Source organism: Streptopelia decaocto (genome assembly GCF_964273445.1).
Source record: "Streptopelia decaocto genome assembly, chromosome: 11".
Lineage (NCBI taxonomy): Eukaryota > Metazoa > Chordata > Aves > Columbiformes > Columbidae > Streptopelia > Streptopelia decaocto.
The window spans coordinates 10,588,137-10,607,529 of NC_138666.1; the positions used below are offsets into that span (position 1 = coordinate 10,588,137).

The following is a 19,393-nucleotide window of genomic DNA, read 5'->3' on the forward strand; positions in this document are numbered from 1 at the left end:
CCACATTCTTACACATATTGTTTTAACAGGGGTTTTGAGTGCTCTCATCAAATAGAAGTCAGATCCATTCTTCAAGTGCAGTAAGAGCACATTTCTTTCAACTTTGAAGATGGCAAGGCCTTCTTTAAACACTGGCATTGGACAGAAAAGGAACTAATTTTGTCTTTTTATGCTTCTTTTTATTCTAATCCCATACAGCATGCATTCTTTCTAACCGATAAGCCTAAACAATACAACTGAGAGCACTTCCATCTTCACACAAAACAAGATATAAACACATTTTTGTGGAAATCACAGAAAACCTAATCTTGTTTTGACTATAGACAGTGATTTCCAAATATTTCAGAGAATGCAGTAATACATTCAATTATTTAGTAACTCACCCAAACATTTGGTGAATATGCAAACAGGCATCACAAACAAAGCTCATTCATTTGACTTTCTAAAAGTACTCATACTGAAGGATACTTAAGACGAAAATGTATTTTATGAACTCTGTCCTAGTGTAGTTGCGTAATCAATTTGATGAGATTCAAAAATATCTGATAAAAGAACAGCCTTCCAGTAGATTGCTTAATATTTATGTAGTTGCATAGCGAGTGCTCATATTTTTAGAAGTCTCCTTTCAACAACAGAATCACTAGTCCCAGTTCATGATACAAGCAGAATCTCTCAGCACATGCCTTCTGCTAAAAGGAAGGAAAATTTTAACTTCGAAACGCATGAATAAGAGCGCAACTGAGGACTTCCAAATTCCTTCCAAATTACTGGTTTCTTTTGCTCGCAGGCGAGATGCTGTAGGTGATATTTTGCAAGTGCCATAGAGGCAAAAAGACTATCCATTAACTAAGAAGTATCGCTGACCTCGTACTTCGGCGTTTCAGTCCAGGAGTCTAACTGAAAAGAAAACGACAGTCCTCTGAAATTGAGGTGAAAGAGTTGCTCAGCTGAATTATACACTAAAAGGGGAAAAAAAACAAAAAACAGTTACCAAAATAAACTTAAGAATCCTTCAGTTCAGATTTTACAGTACTTTTATCACCTTAGTGAACTTACTACATCTCAAAATGCAGGAGGAACACAATTACACAGGACAGTAACAGTTTTCCTTTTAATTTGTTGCAGTAGAAATATAGCAATAAGAGAAACCTTAGATTCATAAGAGTTACCTTTGTAAGCCTGTAGGCACTAACCTATCCCTAACGATACAATTACACAATATGACACAATCAGTTATACCTTCATACCCCTAAAGCAGTTTAAACAGGTACTACTAGTCCAAAACTATTCTGTTCATTGTTACACAAAGCACTTGTACAATATTAACCAGAAAGTCTTTTAAAAAGATGTGCCCAGAACACCAATAAATTCCGTTATTTCGGACCACTAGAAAACACAATCCCGAGTGGGAGCTCACAGGTAACCCCTGCTCCCCAAGAGCAGCTCCCTCCTACAAGCCCCAGTTCAGCTCCCTGCCAGCCCCAGTAACACAGCACAAGGAGGAAATGCTTCTGACATGTGGGTCCTAGGCCACTTACAATGAAAATTAAAAATAGTATCACCAGAACAAAGAGCAGTAATAAATCAGAACACGCACAGACTTCCAGCTGTCATCACGTCACAAGATGTCCTCATTTATTGCAATAAATTGCACATCATCAACTATAAACAGCAGTAAAAGTCATTTCAGTACTTACTCTAACAAGACAGACTGTTTTGTGAGACTATGGAAAGCTTAAAAACAATCCCAGGGGACTGGGAGCTTGGGAACAGTTTTGGCATTGATGCTACCAAACTTCAACCTGTGCCTGGCAGTCGCTGGGGGGAACACAGTGTTCTTCTAACACACGGAATCTGGTTCATTTGCAAAACAGTTTGAAAGCAGCAGAGGCAAAAAAAAACAATAAAGCAACACTCCAACTAGAGAAGCTGTTTTCTTCCACTTTAGCAAAGGAAATTGCTTCAATATTCTTTTTTTTTTCCTTCCAATTTTATATTTAAGATGACATAGCATAGAGAGAAAATGCATATAATTATATTTCCTCTCTCTTCCCTCAAGTGTCTTTCAAATGTTCAACTTGAGAGACATGTCACAAGATCTCTGGACAATGCCAGACTGCCAGGACAGAAAAGTAATAGTTGAGCAATAAGCATTAAGCTTTCAAAAGTCATTATTTGCCTTTTCTGCAGAATGTGCTGGTTAAGAGCATTTTCCCTGCTTGTCACTCAAAAGAAAACGTGTGGGGAGAGGAAAATGTTTCGATCTGCAGGAAAATTACACAAATCTCTCTCATGTGATAAATTATGATGCATCTTTTCCAAAGCCCACAGCCAGCTGGAGAAGTGTTTTTCCCCTACTCATGCCAAGTGTGATATCTGATTATACAAATCGCCTCAGTTCCCATCCCTGCAATGTTTGTTGATGCTCAGACTTAAAGGGCAAGGAAAGTTTTTATCCTGAAGAAGTTCTCTCATGTCTCCCTCCAGGCCATATGTCACAACCATGTGATGAAACAAGATAAGTATTTTTTATTATTATTTTTTAAAATTTATTTACTACACAGGTACCCTGGAGAATAATCCTGTTGAAAATTGCTGATAGAAGCAAAAAGACTCCTCCTTCGCTGCTGTGCTCTGGGTGAGGGCAAGGGAGAGTTTGCCTTCCAGGAAAGCAGCAGCGTGTGACCAGCTGGGAAATGTTTCTGTGGAGCAGGAGGGGACAAAGCCACCAACAGCAGCAAGGCTGCAGGAAGGACACAGTCCTGATAAAAGCGGAGGCAGATCCACAAAGTCAAGTCTTCCTGGTATCAAGCACAAGACTTTTCTGGCACCTCAGGGGAGTGCGAGCAACCTCTGAAGTCTCTGAGAGGTCCAGAGCTTGCAGACAGGATCCCCCTGTCCTTGCAATGCCGCTGTGGCAGGAGGGATGAATGTTCTTCTTCTTCTACCTCATGACTTCAGCTCAATCCCACAGCCCTTATCCATGCTGAATGGCACTTCGGCAAACAGCCACGTCCAGAAGGACTTGGGATGGGATGAGATTTCAACAGAGCCACTGGCAAGAGCAAGCGCTTCCCAGCAGGAGGTCAGGTCAGAGAATCATGGAAATGTGGGACAGAAAAAACAACCTTGGCTTGGATTAAGTTATTGACCTCCAAAGTGGTCATATTTCAATCAGCCCCATGACGAAGATACCACCATGTTTCAAACTAACATTAGCCAAAAAGTAATGGAGCTGGTTGCGATTTTCCTGATGACTCTTCTTTTTTAAAACCACTCATCTGGCAAAACCAAAACTGCTCACTGAAGCTCAGTTTCAACACAAAACGGTTGCTAACCTTTTGAAATATGTTTTGAAACTATCACTGTATCCTGTTGCAGGAAAGGTCTGCTGCAACCACCTCGGTTTTAAGTGAAAGAGGACATTTTGTTTGAAATTCTAGTGGAGGTAACACAGAGATAAACAAAATACTTTTAAAGGGCTGCATTGTGGTTTTGGAGGTGTACTGGTACAGAAGAGACAGTTATATCACACTTCCATTCACGAAAGCTGACATTTGGTACTTTTGTCACGTTAAGAGGAAGGTCCTCCATTCTCTCCCCACCCCAGCTCACATTTTTGTGGGCCATGAAAATATCATCCCTCCTGCATGCTGAAAACTACTCTGTTTTTTTCCTTTTCTGTTTCAGAAAACACAAAAAGTGTTATCAAAAACTTGCACTGCATGATACAGTTCAAACTGTTTATGACAGGAAGCTTAATATAGAGCATTTACTTCTACTAAGTAGGCTGTTAATGGAAGATACTGGATTTCCAGTGAGGAAACTGAATTAGCAAATGCACTAGTGAAACAGTGACAGAGGCAACATTTTAACAAGTAAGTGTTCATATCTACATGCCACTGGATTAAAAGATGTTATGAAAAACTATCATCAGATGAAGCAAGTGTGCAAGTTTTCTTAATGGAATACAACAGGCACGCAAGATCTGGCAAATTCAGCACAAGGACATGTGGTGCCAAGCTACCCTTTTAAGTGCTTACCTACAATTTTATGCAGTAATAAAACATGCTATTCCTATCATAAGCAATGCTTACAGCTGAATATGTATTTTTATGGTTCACAATATGACAATTTTGCAAGCACTTCAGCTCTAAACATTTGCAAAAAAACCCCACTGTAACAGAACAAGTAAAACTTATAAACTGTCAAGGATATGAAACCCCCTTCACTCTTCTTAAATTCTATATAAGTTCTTGTACATACTATTTCCATAACAGATCTCACTATAGATCTGAGAGTTTCTGCCTAGAGGAAATGTTAATAACATGACCAAAGTGAAGTTTAAAAAGGCCAGTTCTGGTCTGTAGAGTATTATGGCTAGAAATCCTCCAAGATTCATTTATCTCCATCTATATTCATCTACTATGGCAGGCTTTTATGCAATGATATTCCTTTAGCCACATGACTCTCCACAGTTAATAAATCCAGCTCTGCAATGTGCAGGAGCTTGTCCGCAGAGAACAAAGCCTGGCTATGCAATTGCCATCAATCACAAAGAACACTGGCCTGTTTGGGATCAGCGTGACTACTGCGAATGGACTGGGTTAAGCTAAAAATAGAAAATGATGTTCTCAAAAGGGTATCTTGCCTATATGGAGTTAATCTTCTTCCTTGTTATGCCAGTTTGTAACTTCATTTCTTGAAGGCTCCTGAGTAGTTTAATTATAAATATCCTCTTCAAATTTTCACCGCTGTCTTATTTTCATCACCTAACAAACCCCTGAAATAAACTCTTCATTTTTCATGTGTAAACAAGGAGCTTAAAGATAGTATTTTTTCAGCTACAGAGGTGGTGAACAGCCAAGTAGCTGTGCAAGAGTCAGAGAGGGTTCAGCCAGGTTAATTAAAACTTGTCTTGTTCTGGTCATGCTGCACGTAGGCCGGTTTCCCACCTCCCCAGTGGCCCCAGTAACAGGAAGGAAGTGCAGGCCAGTTAAACACAGGTTCAGACTTAATCCTGTCCTAGCAGGGGTATAACCATGTCCTCAGAGCAAACAGTCCTGGCTGACTCTGCACAGAGATCAGCTCAAATGTCTGTATGCTCATGGTATACTTCATCCCTAAGGACACTGGAGAGCTGACCGTGCATAAGAATGTGTAAAAACAACAGCATCAACAAGAAAGCTCACAATTTTCTGGTACTAGCAGTTCAAAACAGATCATTAATGACATCTCAACACACCATTCTGTGCCAAATGACTCTCTGCCTCACTATTTCACTTGAAGAAAGTCACAACTGAACTTACAGTACATTTTACGTGACATCCCAGCTATAAGAATATGACCATTCTGGAACACAACTACAGATCGTTCACAATTCCCTACGTAAACATACAGGATAGACTTCCCAGAAAAAAGTCTGTCAAACTAGGTGTGCTTCTGATTCTCACAAATACTTCAGCTTACCTCCTGGATGTGTTGCTCCAAATGACTGATCAATTTGTTCTATAGTTGGAGCAATTGCCTGAGAGTTAAAATGGACACCACTGGAAAAGAAAATTAATCTGTCTTAAGTATACTGAACAGATTATACAAATGTTTACTAACAGCAATACAACATTGAAATTGGAAGAAATTTTCCAAGACTGAAGGAAAGAATAAACTAGCAATTTAACCACATGCTATGTTCAAGAAAGAAGAACTATGTTATTTTTTGACAGTTTTGTTTGTTTTTTTAACTAGAATGACTGAAAAAATTAATTCAGGATTAACAAAAAAAGGAGAGAAATCAGTCGCTGTAATCAAGAAGAACTCACGGGAGGTCTTAAATCACTTACCAATATTTTAATTTCACCTTAGTCAAGTCATAAACTTCAATCACCTGAAACACAGGAAACAGAAACATTACCATACTTCACACATTCGCAAATCATTACAGAGGCAAATTCTTATCAAAACGCAGGAGCAGCTAGTGCTGCTCACTTCCCTCCTTAACAGAACTCTGCTGGGATAAATCACATGGACAGAGACAAAATTCTGAAAACTCAGTCAGCAACCACGCGTCTGAAACAAGCACTGAAGAGCAACCACAGCACCTCCAGATCCCATGGAAATCCACACTGACCTGCAGAAAATCTTTTCACTAATACACCAGCTCCTTGATTTCTGCAAAGATTACTCTTTAGCAAACTCAAAGGAAAGTTAGAGCAAAGGTTAGCTAATTAGGGAATGCTCTAATTGATGTCAAGCAATGGGCCATTCCCTGGGTTGCTCTATTGCCCTGAAGAAGGCCTGTGCAGGGCAGTAAGTCCTGCACTGACTGCATGGTTCTAACCTTCCAACTCCTCTAACGTAAAAGATGAACACAGCCAGACGAAGCAGTAGCGATCCATTCCCACACGACATAAAAATACGTCTAGCGATCTCGCCAAGCACTACAGAAGATACTCAGAGGAGCAGCCCACAAAGAATCAGAGCAAGCCATAATATCTACTTCTGATATTTATTAAATATTTCAGACCTTACTGAATATTCCAAGGAACTCCCCTCTCTGAAGATAATATCAGGTATGGATCCTTTTTTCTGAATATATTATTACAAATGTGCATTTGAGATGGATTTAATGCAATTTTTATGTGACTGTTACTGGATCCTGTGGCTAGACTGGGATTGAAGCAGATTCGTTTTGGCAAGTAACCAGGGTCAAACACAAGCTTCTTCGACCCTACATATGTGTTCTTGTGTCAGCAGGAAAACACAGAGAGGACAAAACTGCTTCAAAGAAAAGGTAAAGCACTTTTTACTGCTTTGTATAATCCTCCAACAAAACACTGGCAGATTTAGAAAGGACTCGCTCTTCAGCTAGAGAATAAAGCAGAATTCCCCAGGGATCTTGCTACCAAATGTGGTTCTAAAGCCTAAAAATATCGCCAGCTAAGAAGGAAGTCTTGGTTTTGGGAGATGCCTGGCAAATAACCCTAAATAAAACAACTTGCAATGCCTAAACCACTATATTAAAAAAAAAAAAAAAAAGGAAAAGAAAAACATTTAATGTTATTCTGTTGACTCATAAAATGCTGGAAGAGTTCTCCAAAGCACTTTATTTCCCACACATATAAGCAACAAGCACAGCACAAAGCAAGTAACAAACGAACATTCTGGCACATTATAAAGAAAAGCCAACAAATTTTTCTTCTTAGTAAATATAGTTTGAATTATACTTTTTGGAAAAACCTGGTTAGTCAGTATTTTAATTCAAACACAGTTTGACATGTCCAGGTTTCCTTTACTGCACAGCTTGTTAAAAACAAAGGCTACTTTTATGAGAAGCTAAGAGTGGTTTTACATTTTTTTAGTGACCTTGCACATCATCTTTTCCCCCCCAGAAAATGTTTCTGAAAAATAGAGAAAACCAACATCCCCCACATCTAGTTCTGCAGCAACTACTGGAAAGCATCAGGCACTCTCCTGAAGTTCTAGTGGTAGAAGACAAAAGGACACATTGTGGACAAAGGTGAGAAGAAAAGCACTTGCATAGTTCTTAGAACAGTAGGTATTGAAATGACAAAGTCAGGCCCTCAAAACTGGAGGTGAAGAGACGTAGCATGCACTAGTTACAGCACTTCAAAAACACTACAAGATTGTGACATGTCAAAAAACATCAGTAGGCAAGCCACACACTTGAAGTTATTTTCAAGGTATTATCTTAAAACTTCTAAATTCACATATAAAACTCCCATTATGACAGAATGACTTAATGAACAGAAAACTACCATAAAGCAATTACAAACTGAAATCTGGCAAAGCAGTGCTCAGTTGTCCCCCATCTGAGTTTAATTTGAACTGAAAATTGTTCTACAATTTTTTGTGGTTTTATAGTTAATATAAAAGAGAGTTTTAAAAATACAAACTATCGTGGTATTACAGGTTACTGCTATAGAAATAAGTACTTTCAACAACTAATAATTTGGGTTCCTGTTGAACAATTTTATATATATATTAAAAGTAGCTGAAGAACTCAAGTTTCAGCTGATAAAACACTCCTACACTCTTCCAGTAATTCTGGGGATAAAGCACTGGGTTGACACTTTGGAGTGACATTTTGCTGCTGGTTTTATTGGAGACAAGAGCGAGGCGAACAAGTTTGGAAGTATGGATGTGAGCGGCATATTTCAGACTTGCCTAAAGGGTAAGCATTCCATATTTAGCATCGGTCACACCTAACCCCACACTGCTGCTCTCAAAGGTTAAATAGCAGGGCAGTTAGAGCAGTTCACTCTCTCCCAATTAGCCCAATCAACACTTGGGCACTTTGGTCACAGAGCAATTCAAGCACAATTTAAGCACCCCAGCTGAGAACCACACTGACAATTGTTCTGCACAGCTGGTCCTGCCAAAAGGGCCACCCTGAATAGCTAAGAAGTCACATATAGATATTTTAAATGTTTCAGTTAAGAAAGCTTTTCAAAATTTTGTACTGTCTAGTCATATTTCCACAGTCCCACAACCACTCATTTTGTGTGGGTGAAACACACCACCTTCATAACAGGTTTTTTTGCAAACATAAGTGCCATGGGGGGTTAGAGACCAGCCTGCCCTTTATTTTGCATCTTAACTACACAATACATTCTAGAGAGAGACAGAGCAACACTCAGGCACCTAAAAGTACAGCAGCAGAATTCCTGGGCTGAGGGCTTCAATTGCAAGAATAAAAACTCATCCAGAATGAACTGAAGTTGGTGCAGGAGGCAGCTGCTCACGACATGCCTGAATGGGGCTTCCTGGGAGAAATCCCATGCTCACAGCCACTCAACTGAAAACTAAGAATAGGTAGAAGGCTTTTTTTTTTTTTCAAAAACCAAACGTCAGCACAGATAAGCTAACAACCTGGGCAGAAACCAACACTGTTTGGTTTGCATTAACCAATGCACTGATTTCAACTCCTAGGCTTGGCTTTAGTAATGGTCTTTCACAGCTTGTGCTGCAACTACAGACCAGATGGGCAACTGAGACCACACTGAACCATTGTACTCCCATGTCACCCTTACAGTCCCCAGCACGATGCTTAAGTGTCTCAATCCTATAAACAAATATTTAACTCCCAAACTGAAAAAGTGCAGTTCGTTATTGTGAGAGAGCACTACATATAGCAAATTAAATGTCTAAAATAACCACATACTCATACTCTGTTAAGTATCAACATTTTCTATGTTTTTTGTTTGAACTGTTTTATTTGCAGGAAGGGGGTTTTCTTACCTTAAGTCTCTGATTGAAAGCATCAAACAGCAGTTTGATTCCATCCTGAGTCAGGTTAAGGATGAGGTCATGGCTAAGAGGTGACTGTAAAACAACAACAAAAAAAATCTGTTAGGCTTTGAATTTCAACATTTCTTTGTTAAGATACATATAATTGTGTAAGTACAAATTGGTTCCTTTGGAAAAACAAATCTGCCTCAGAAAACAACCCCTTCTTCAATGAATAAGCATAATGAAAATACATTTGGCCAAACCTCTCAACCCCTTCATTTTCCTTATGAAAAGAAACTGAAGTGACAGTGTAAGATCTGCACCCTGCAAGAATTCCCAAAAGGGTACTTGTCCATTACTTCAAGAGGGGAGAAAATAAAAGAATGCCTTGAAAATTAACATTCCAAGTTTAGGATTGCAGACATCATGCAGGGACGGTCTGTGGCATTCTTGGAACATGAAGGTAACAGCCCATCTCACCAAGTCTTGCATCAGAACCAAGGATACACTTGACAAAAAGATGAGAGGGCTTTCCACTTCAAAAACCACAGTGTCACAGTCTCTTTCAGGCCTCAAAAGGAAGGCTTCAGACTTATGTTGTGAATTTAGGTTTCCTTAGTTACTGTGAATCACAACAACTGAAGAGGTTTAATTTGCAGTCTGCTGGAGTCAATCAGAGACATTCCACTGGCTTCACTGGTGCCTGTACAGGCTTTACGCCACCTTGGCTGCGATGCGGTGGAAGCTGCTCACTCACTCCTGTACCGGTACAATCGCACACACACCAGCACTTGGCCCTAATTCAGCCATTTGATCATGTAGCATCTATAGCACATTTGCTTCCAAAAGCTCTCCCCTCCAGAATTGTCTCAGAGGAGCAAAAAGGCTGAAGGGCAGACAGGCAGCAATATTCATGCCCTAAAATTGCACCGAGCAGTTATCCAGCAAAAGACAGAATGGGATTGGGACATCTCGAGCATATACAGGCGCCTAATGCAGGCAGCTGTACCATACAGCCCTTTTTATGAATTAAGCATAAGCGATGTTAAAAACTGTTGCTCTTCCCTTTGCTCTACTGGGAGAAGGTCTGGGTTTTGACTGTCAGAAATCTAATTTTCATCCTAAAATTTCTCATCTCTTTATTCTCACTGTCTTCTAGCCTGGACACTTTTTGTGCATTCTCACGTGCATTTCCCACACCTTCCCAAACCGTATATTGAAGTAATCAGATCCTAGACTTCACATCGCTTGGACAAAACAAGCCACAGGGCTTTCAGTCCCTTATGATGCAGGTTTCCTGTTCCCCTTGATCACTCCAGGAACATTTCCTGAAGCAGGTTCAGTTTGAGCTCATCTTTCTTCAACACTAGTGATCTGATGTTTAAGCTGCCTTCTAAATGAAAACTTCACAGCACTTTGCACAACGGCATCAATACTTTACTGCTGCCAAACTTTTATTATACTGTGCAGAATTGAAGCAGCACTGCAATATGAGCCTGAGATAAAAAGGTCGAATGTTGATCCTGATGGTCTTTTTTTAAAATCCCTTATAAATCTAATTTAGAAAAGCTACAGACAGAGCAAAAAAACATGTGCCTTGTTACATTTAAATATACCAGAGGTCTTCTGATATGGGATATGCTCGGCATCTCACTGGTTTCCAGCAAGATTTTTGTAAGGTTATCCCAAAATTCATGAGAACATTACAAGTACTTTTGAGTGGCTAAGAAAACAAACCCCAGCATCTGAGGAAAAGCTTGACAATTATTACAGCCAACAGCTTGTGTTATATGCCAGCATATTTTCTAATAGAAGAAAAGTTGCAAGCGCACAAATTTAGTTCACAGGACTTTTAAGTCACAAACCAGAACATCAAGTATGAAAGATGATGCTGGGAAGCAACAGGAGAGTCCTTCCTAAAGGAAGCAACTCAAATGTGCAGTTAACACCACTGATCTACATAAAGCTGCAGAAAAAACTTATCACTGAACAACCCCACCAACACAGACCCAGAGGATGAAGTTTACAAAAACATACAAAGGCAATTAAGTAGCCACTTAAACTGATCAACAAGGAGTTAAAATTCTGTAGTCACAGGAAAGGGTTCATCACACTTTTTATGCAAAGTTTGGGCATCCCATTTATGTCAAGTTAAAAAGAAAACCGTGGGTGGATCTAATTGCATTTAATTGTCATATAAATTTTTGAAAGGAAATACTCACTGCTGGAGTTCCAGGATCAGAAATTTAGTACTTCAGATGCAACAACTTTAAGTAATATCTCATCACTAGGCTCAAAGCCATTATTTTAGAAAGCAAAGAGAAAACGTGTGAAGGCTGTTCAGATATAGCCTAGCTACACAGTAATTGCGCATAACAAAGTTTATTTAAACTATTAAACTATGCCACAAGGCTGAGAACTATTATTTTATTGGACTATGTTAAAATCATCTATACATTTATTACAGTTTGGGAAGAAAAACCCTAAGAACAACTCCTGCAGAAACAATAAAGATTCAGTGTACACGGTCAAGCAATGTGTAGCTTTCCAATCAGTGTAAAGAGCTAAGCAGTGGTATACCTTGCTTTTTAGCACTGGACCACTAATCCTTCTGTGATTTTACAAAACTGAGAAGAACAGGAATCTGTCATCAGTTATCTAAACAAACCTAGAAATAATTCTGGAATGCACTGCGGTGAGAAAAACTAGAAAACCTCTGAAGCATACAAAAACCAAGGGATGCATTCACTGCCAGATGGATGCTCCCATGCATTAAGTACGAGGAGCTAGATTTTCAATTTGCAAAGTAAATATTCAGTCAGCGTAAAACCCATAAATCTTCTCATTGTGGGGAAAAAAAAAAAAAAGCATAACTCATTTAGTTACACAAAATACGTATCCAGCAGTAAATGCCAGAGTCAATCTTGTTCCTCAGTCATTCAGTGTTCACTGTGAATCCACAAGTACTCAATTGGTATTTTGATACAAATTGAAATTCTATCAAATTTTGCCTTTTTCCTGATACAAAGATCTGTAATCTACAACATATGAATATCATCTCCTGGTTAATGTGCACTTCGCGTGACACACATTTGGAGTCACAATCCTTCTTTTGTCCCATCGCCTCTCCCCTTCCAGCTCCTTAGAAGGTAGGTATATAACATCTTTTATCTCGCAGAGAGGTTTCACTTCTAGTCCCCTTTTTTGGAAGTCAAACGTATTGGGAACTAATGAATATTTAGTTATAACGAATGATTAAAACATCTACAGCTGGTTTAATTTACTGGATCCATTTTCTGCAGACAAAACTGCAGATCCAGAGACGCAGCGTGGAAGCCTTTTCAGTGGGTTCATCACCACAGAACCAAACATGAAAGTGGAAAGTAATGAGCGATTCAGTACTTCAAAAATACTGCAACAGATAATGTAAAAGGACTAGAATTACCCAGATAATTACAGAACATTTGCCTTAAAAGAAAACCAATACTAGCCCACCACCGCATATGCAAAATGATACCCGTTAAATCACTGCACTGCAGATTATTACATTTGATGTGAAACTGTTGTAAAAAGCTACAGCTCTGATGTGGTGGCAATAATTTGGTGTAATTTGACTTCAAGTAACTCCACACAATTCATACCATACCTATGTTAGCATGACACAGTGTCAGTATATCCTCTTCTGCCTTAATTGTGGGACACGATGAAGGTAACGACCTGGCCGCTGCGCAACTCACCTGCTCACTGTAGAGAACCTGGACGTTTTTGATAATGCGACAGTGCTTCTGAAGAATTGCTACAGCCTGAGCCAACGGCATTCCTGTAAAAAACACAACAATTGTGTTTCTTCAGTTTGGAGATCAGCTAAGAGTGTTTTTTAACAGGAAGGTTGCGGATGAGGTCACAGAGCCGTCATCAGCAAACAGTACATTACAACAGAATCAACAGGCTGACTTGACTCATAGTATCAGCACAGACCTGTTTTTTTTGAAACAGAAAAGTCATTGTTTATCTACCAGTCTGCTAGGCACATATGGAAGAAAAGTATTTCTAGCCACAAAATTAAACAGTGAAGTTCAGGCGGAAAAAAAACACAGATCTTTCTACAATCCATGTGCAAAATTTTCTGCTTCTTGGGGCCAACAATGCGATAATTGATAAAATAGCCCCTGCCGACCTCCACAGGAGCATTCCCACACACATTCAGCAGGCTCCCAGCCTGCATTTTATGGCCTACCCTTTATCAAGCTCGATAAACTACTGAGTAGTAGTACAAGATAGACACAAATATTAAAACGGATTCTCCTTAGTGGTAAGAGGCCACATTAGCTGCTGCTACAGCTACATCTGTGTCAAGGAAGGAACTTTATCTTCTCACTTTACAGACAAGACAAACATGCTCAACAATTTGGTTCAATTGAAGTAATACACTCTAACACAATTTCAAGAGCTTATTTTTGTTGATTTTTTTCTTCAGTGTATATCTTATCTTTACAGCTATAAATTTTTTTAAAGTGGAATGAAACAGCTGATTCTGCAGAAAGAATAGCACCGCAGCATCTCATCCTTTATCACACTTAAAGCCTTTGTTGCCTTTCCAAATGAAATGTGATCATGTTCCTGGATTCAAAGCATGCATTTATAAAGGAAGGTTTTATTTCCCTATTAATTGCTGTAAGTCAATTTAGATTAGATTAGGGAAAATTTACCATGGGACCTACAGTTTAGTTTATGTAACAGTTCTGGCATTCAAATTTTTAGTTTCTACGTACACCTCTCAAACTCATGTTCCAAAGCACTTTTTAGACATTACCTACTGTACCAATGTGACAAAACTCCCCCTTTCTCCATTTATATCTCACACACACCTAGATCACTGTAGGTATTGCTTTAATGTAATGCAAGCATAACACTAAAAAACCCTATTATTATTTCCACTGTTGCACTAAACCTGTCGCACCCATACGCTGCAGCTTTTCTGCAATTATGAAATCGAGTTTTGGCAAAACAGGCTTCTAGATGAGAACCACTGTGATTCAGTTTGTAAATAACACATCCAACTGTTTCTGTGAAATTGTTTTTCATGTTAGCCTGCAATTCTGGAAACGATTTTTTTTGCAGCTAGAAATTATACACCGGAAGATTATAGAAAAAAAAGAGTAGTTATTTTAATAATGGTAATAAAATTAAAATGCACAGAGTCACACAATAAAGCAGCCCTGTTTCCTATTATCTAGGAAATAGCAGTTGCCTTGTAGTCTAAGCAGCTGAGTTTTTAAAAAGACCGTTATTATGTATTAAATAATATTTCCAAAATGGAGCAGAAACATAAATAACAGCAAGAAGCTAAAGATCAAAGATGCTGCTAAGAAAGTTTCACATTTCTTCACCTATTAAAAGTTATTATTAAAAAAAAAGTAAATATTATTTTAAAGTATAACATCCATTTTCAAAGTCAGTATTTCTAGGACACTCGCAGAGGTAGGACCAGGAGCTCTTTTAAAGAACCAAGTGGCAAAGGCTCAAGCACAACCAGCCAACAAACTGACAGGATCTGTACACCCACGGCAAGTGGCGCAAGTAGGTAAAGTTTCAGTAAAAAAGCAGGTTAAAAAAAGTGTGCACAAATACGAAGTTCAGTTTGTAGTCCGATGTAAACTGATGCAATCTGGGGCTGGTAAGTGTGCAAACAGACGGCTCATGTGACTCTCTTACTCAGAGCTTTCTCAAGCTGCAAGCAAATGGACATGGACTGATTTTATTCAGCTTTCAGCAACTGAGAATCAAGCAGATTTTGCCAGGCAGCCGCTTAGCAAAGATACAATGAGCAACTTGAGTTCTCCAAGAACAGTTCACAGAACCTAAAACATGCGTGGAGGAGCCAGTACCTCCCTTTGCCTCCATGAGCAGGGAACGAAAGGAGTAAGGAAACTGGGTTATTTTTCTCCACCCTTCTCACGCACACACACACACAACACCCCCTTTTCCTCAAAACTCATCAGCCTTTGCAGTCAAGGAGGAAAACAAAGAATTCTTTTACCCCTGCTCACTAGTCAGGGGGAAGCAAACATGGTTTCCAGCACATCAGACAATCAACCAAACGGAGCTACAGCAAATAACATCCACAAAGATCAAACCTGGGACTCTTCTGTCACAGACTTTTCCCTTTTCTAAACACTGGAGTGACACAAGACACTCCTCACATGCACTGGTCGCAAACAACACGGCTTGAAGCGTCTATGCTACTACGTGTCTTGAAGGGGAGGGGAGTAGAGGAGTGAACAAAGGTTAAAAGAGAATACAAGGAAATCCAAGAGAAGATGAACCATAACACATTAAATAAAGTGAAACTTAGTAGGAAATGAAAGTACAAAAAGCAATATAAATGCAAGTATGCCTTAGAAATTATACGTCTCAAACGCTAGTAATACAGCTATAGGCACTACAAAATAAGTATTTAATTGTTCTCCTTTAAAACAGCAGGAATGTAGCCCGAGAGGTGCAGTGACACAGGTATCTAATTGAACACACAACTCAGCCTTGGTGAAATTTTTTATGCTCTGGTCACATAGTGAGTCAACACTGGAGCCAGAAACAGAATCCAAAAACTCATGTAAAAAAATTTCCTGGCATTTCCCCTCAGTCATCCCCATTGTGGGCACAATTCTAGAAGCCAGAGTCAGCAGCAGGTCAGGAATAGTGCCACGGGTTGTGCTGAGAGCAGATCCAAACAAACCAGGGGCAGAAACCCGCTGGCAATGAAAATCCCACTTACACTGGCACTTCCAGCCTTGCCACCACTAACGCAGCTGAACCAGCTTTATCAGGAGGGACAATTTTCATACGATATCGTATGCACAAGACAAAGCGAAGTATCTCACTACCTTGTCAGTCTCCTGCTCTATACCAGCAGGTCATGCTAATTATATATTAGACGCATCACGTGGTGGCTCTGTTTACTCCAAGAATTACAGCTGAGTTTCCTCCCTCTTGCATCTGTGTGTCTGTACACATACACAGAGACACAGGATATAATTTTATCCATGTGATTGCATTAACGGGCTTCTTTGGGGGTTCTTGGGAAAAGGAAAATCGTTTTCTCTCCTCTCCTTTTTCATTTTTATAAGGAGAATGGGGGGAAGTCGGTACTACATATTTATGAAGCTTGTTATGGTATATCATCTGAGATTTAATTTATTTTCAGGTAACACAGGCACTACAGGACCATGGAAGGTCACGCAGAACTGAGAGAACACAGTAACACGTTAGTGGTATAAGGAGATCACAGAGATTTCAAAGGGTAGAACCTGAGGTTCTATAATTAGCCTCCAAAAGCCAATCTAACGCTCCCTGTAACCATCAAGTTGTACTTGACTCTGAAGTCCCAGCAGTGTAACCAGCCTTTTGTGTCTGACGGGTTTCATGTAAACAACTCCAGGTCACGGCACCACTCCTCCGGTGCCACCCAAGTTCACGGCAGCTTTGCAAGAGTGTGTTTAAGGAACGGTCTGTGTCCCCGCTGTCCCAGGTGACAAGAGCAGCAGGGTATCTCAATTTCTGGCAGATACAGGCAGCTGCCACACACAGAGGCCTGTTTACTTTGGCCAAACTAATGCTACCATTAACTGTGCTTTAGGCAGAGCAACAACAAACACAGAAACTCTGACAGAAAGAGTCCAACGCTGATACCTCAAATGATCACTCAGAAAGTGCAACAGCTACAGTACTTTCTGGGAGTTTTAAGGACTACCAATATCTGCTTGAGAACAAAAGTCATCTGAAGAATCCATACTATCTCAGTTTCAACTGTATATTTAAGTGCCCTGGGCTGAGCACCAGCCAAATTTCCATCAGCTGGGGGAAGCTCTTTCTCATCGCAGTAAACAGAGCAATGGCTGGTAAGAAAGGACTTCTCAGACAGATGGAAAAATAAGAATCACTTAGGGGAGAACTTGTTATCTAACCCTGAGAAAACCGCTCGAAAATCTACTTTCTCCACTATAATATCACAACCCAGAAATGACACAAAGAAATTGTGAAACTCGACTCCTTTATGATGGGTTTGTACAGAAAAGCACAGTATTTATGCTCAGTATTAGGATACAGTTGAAGATGCTGATATCACCTGACATATATTCAGATGATTATCAGCATATCCACACCTCCTCTTTTAGGAGTTACTTAAAAAATTACTATTCTAAGATAACAAGGCAAGACAAGGCAAACAAGGAGAAGAAAGCATACAAGCAGATAAGCTAAGCACAACTCCGCATGCAAAAGCTAAATAAGAGCCTGTATGCTAGAGGGGAACATTGAAAGCTTGTTCATTAGTATTTTTAGTGACAGAGGAGGGTGAGCTTTGGCTCTGTCTCCCTTTCACTCTTGCAGCTCCCTAAAAGCGCTGGGGGAACCTCAGGAAAGCCAGACCGTGAGTGGACCCGAATGCCCCCGGCTCATGGACCCGGGGTGGGAGGGAGGGAGGGACTGGGACACACTTACCCAAGGTGAACTCCCATTGCTCGTTCCCCAGAGAGCGCTCGGGCACCACCTCCAGATCCAGCATTGGCTCAGGTAGCGCGGGGGCCGCGGGCTGGCACGGCGGGTCACCCGGGGGCGGCCGGACCTCTGCGGGGAGCGGGAGGGAACGGGAGAGGAGCGGGAGCGAACCTCGCACCCGCCCCCCCGCCGCCTCTGAGGGGACTCCCCACCCCCCGGGGGCAGCGCTCAGTCACAGCGGAGCCCCCCGAGCCGGGCCGGGCCCAGCCCCGCCCACCACACACCCGGGCCCCCCGCCACCGCCTCCCGGCCCCGCCGCCCGCGCCCTCCCCCCCGCGCCTGGCCACCGACCGCGGGCAGCCGCTGCCCCGCCCGCCCGTTGCCCCGGGGGAAGCGGGGCCGCCCCAGCTCGCCGCCGGGCCCGGCCGTGCCCAGAGCGGCCCCCGCCCGCCCGTGAGGGGATGGGGGGCACAGCCCCCTCCCCCCGCGCTGCGGGGCTGCGACTCACCTCACTTGCGGCTGCTGAAAAAGTGCTTTGCAGCTGTCGTCAGGCGAGCCCGCGCCCGGGGCGGGGCGGAGGGCGGGGGCGGGGCTAGGGGAGGTACGCCCCGCCCCCGGGCCGTGGGGGAGAGGGGAAGGTGTCGGCCTGGCGACGGCGAGGTCATGGGTTCGAGTCCCGCTGCGGGAGATTCAGGGCTGCCCTGTGGGTGGCGGGCACAGCCCCACTGACACTGTCTCTCGTTGTTTCCAAGGAAGTTTCAGACCTACAGCAGAAACCCTAATTACCTCGTGTCACACCCCACCATGGTAAGCTCAGGTTTAGAAAAAAAACAACACAACTAACAAAACCAAAACTAAAACCAAACCAAATCAAACAAAACCAACAAACCAAACCAAACAAAACCAAACAAAACCAACAATGAACCAAACCCAAGTCAACCTAGTTCCATCCAGTTTTTCCAGTTGAAAGGCCAGGATGGGGGAAAGAGTTAGGGAGAAATTAGTCAGTGGCATAAGCAGTTACTGGAACAAGCTCAACAGTGACTCAGTAAGGAAGAAAGTAGTAACAAGGTAATTTGCTTTGCAATATTATTTAAGAGGGGTCCTGCCCCTCTTAATGTGGCTTTTATCCCTCAAGAAGTCCAGTTTTCCCCTGGGGTGGTAGTCACCATACATGAACTTCTGCACAGACCCAGAGGACCGCAGGTGCAAGCAGTTGGCATCCATGTGGCAAATGAGGATAACAGACACTGAGATGATGCCACCAACTTGGCCACCCCATGTCAGACTATCACCCATTTTTACAGTGGAAACACAATCCTAGATGAATGGCACCAGGTCAAGCATTGCCCAACATAAGCAGAGAATTAAAAACAAATGAGAAAAAACAAGGGTACAGACCTGTGCCATCCTCCCATGAAGCAATGCATCTGCTGGAGTAGAGCTGCTCAAGTGATGGAAATTCAAGAGAGTCCAGAGGGTTTGGAAGCAGATGTGAGTCCTGCTGGCAGGTCAGGGCTCCAGGAGTGGCAGGGAGTGGGAGGAGATGCCTTTTTTCCACATCTATTTGAGGGTGGCAGCAGAAAATCCTCCCCTTGGGCAACACCCATCTCCCATCCCCTCTCCTTTGCTCCATCCCTCAGGGCAG

General features: G+C 41.5%; 1 protein-coding gene across 3 annotated transcripts in view; it reads right to left on the minus strand.

Annotated features, from left to right (window-relative positions):
- PHAF1 (phagophore assembly factor 1) overlaps window positions 1-18,282 on the minus strand; it is a 31,906-nt gene extending 13,624 nt beyond the window's left edge. The window contains exons 1-7 of one of the 3 annotated variants that reach the window (XM_082062988.1): window positions 18,254-18,282; window positions 17,749-17,874; window positions 12,987-13,069; window positions 9,259-9,342; window positions 5,841-5,884; window positions 5,470-5,549; window positions 865-959 (exon numbers count right to left, since the gene is read on the minus strand). In XM_082062988.1, the coding sequence (XP_081919114.1) occupies window positions 865-959; window positions 5,470-5,549; window positions 5,841-5,884; window positions 9,259-9,342; window positions 12,987-13,069; window positions 17,749-17,812 (450 nt within the window). In that variant the 5' untranslated portion in view covers window positions 17,813-17,874; window positions 18,254-18,282. Of the gene's footprint in view, window positions 1-864; window positions 960-5,469; window positions 5,550-5,840; window positions 5,885-9,258; window positions 9,343-12,986; window positions 13,070-17,748; window positions 18,010-18,096; window positions 18,215-18,253 lie in introns of those variants that run through there. The other 2 variants (XM_082062989.1, XR_014185164.1) reach the window with 2 other exon arrangements.
- Window positions 18,283-19,393: the final 1,111 nt, after the last annotated feature.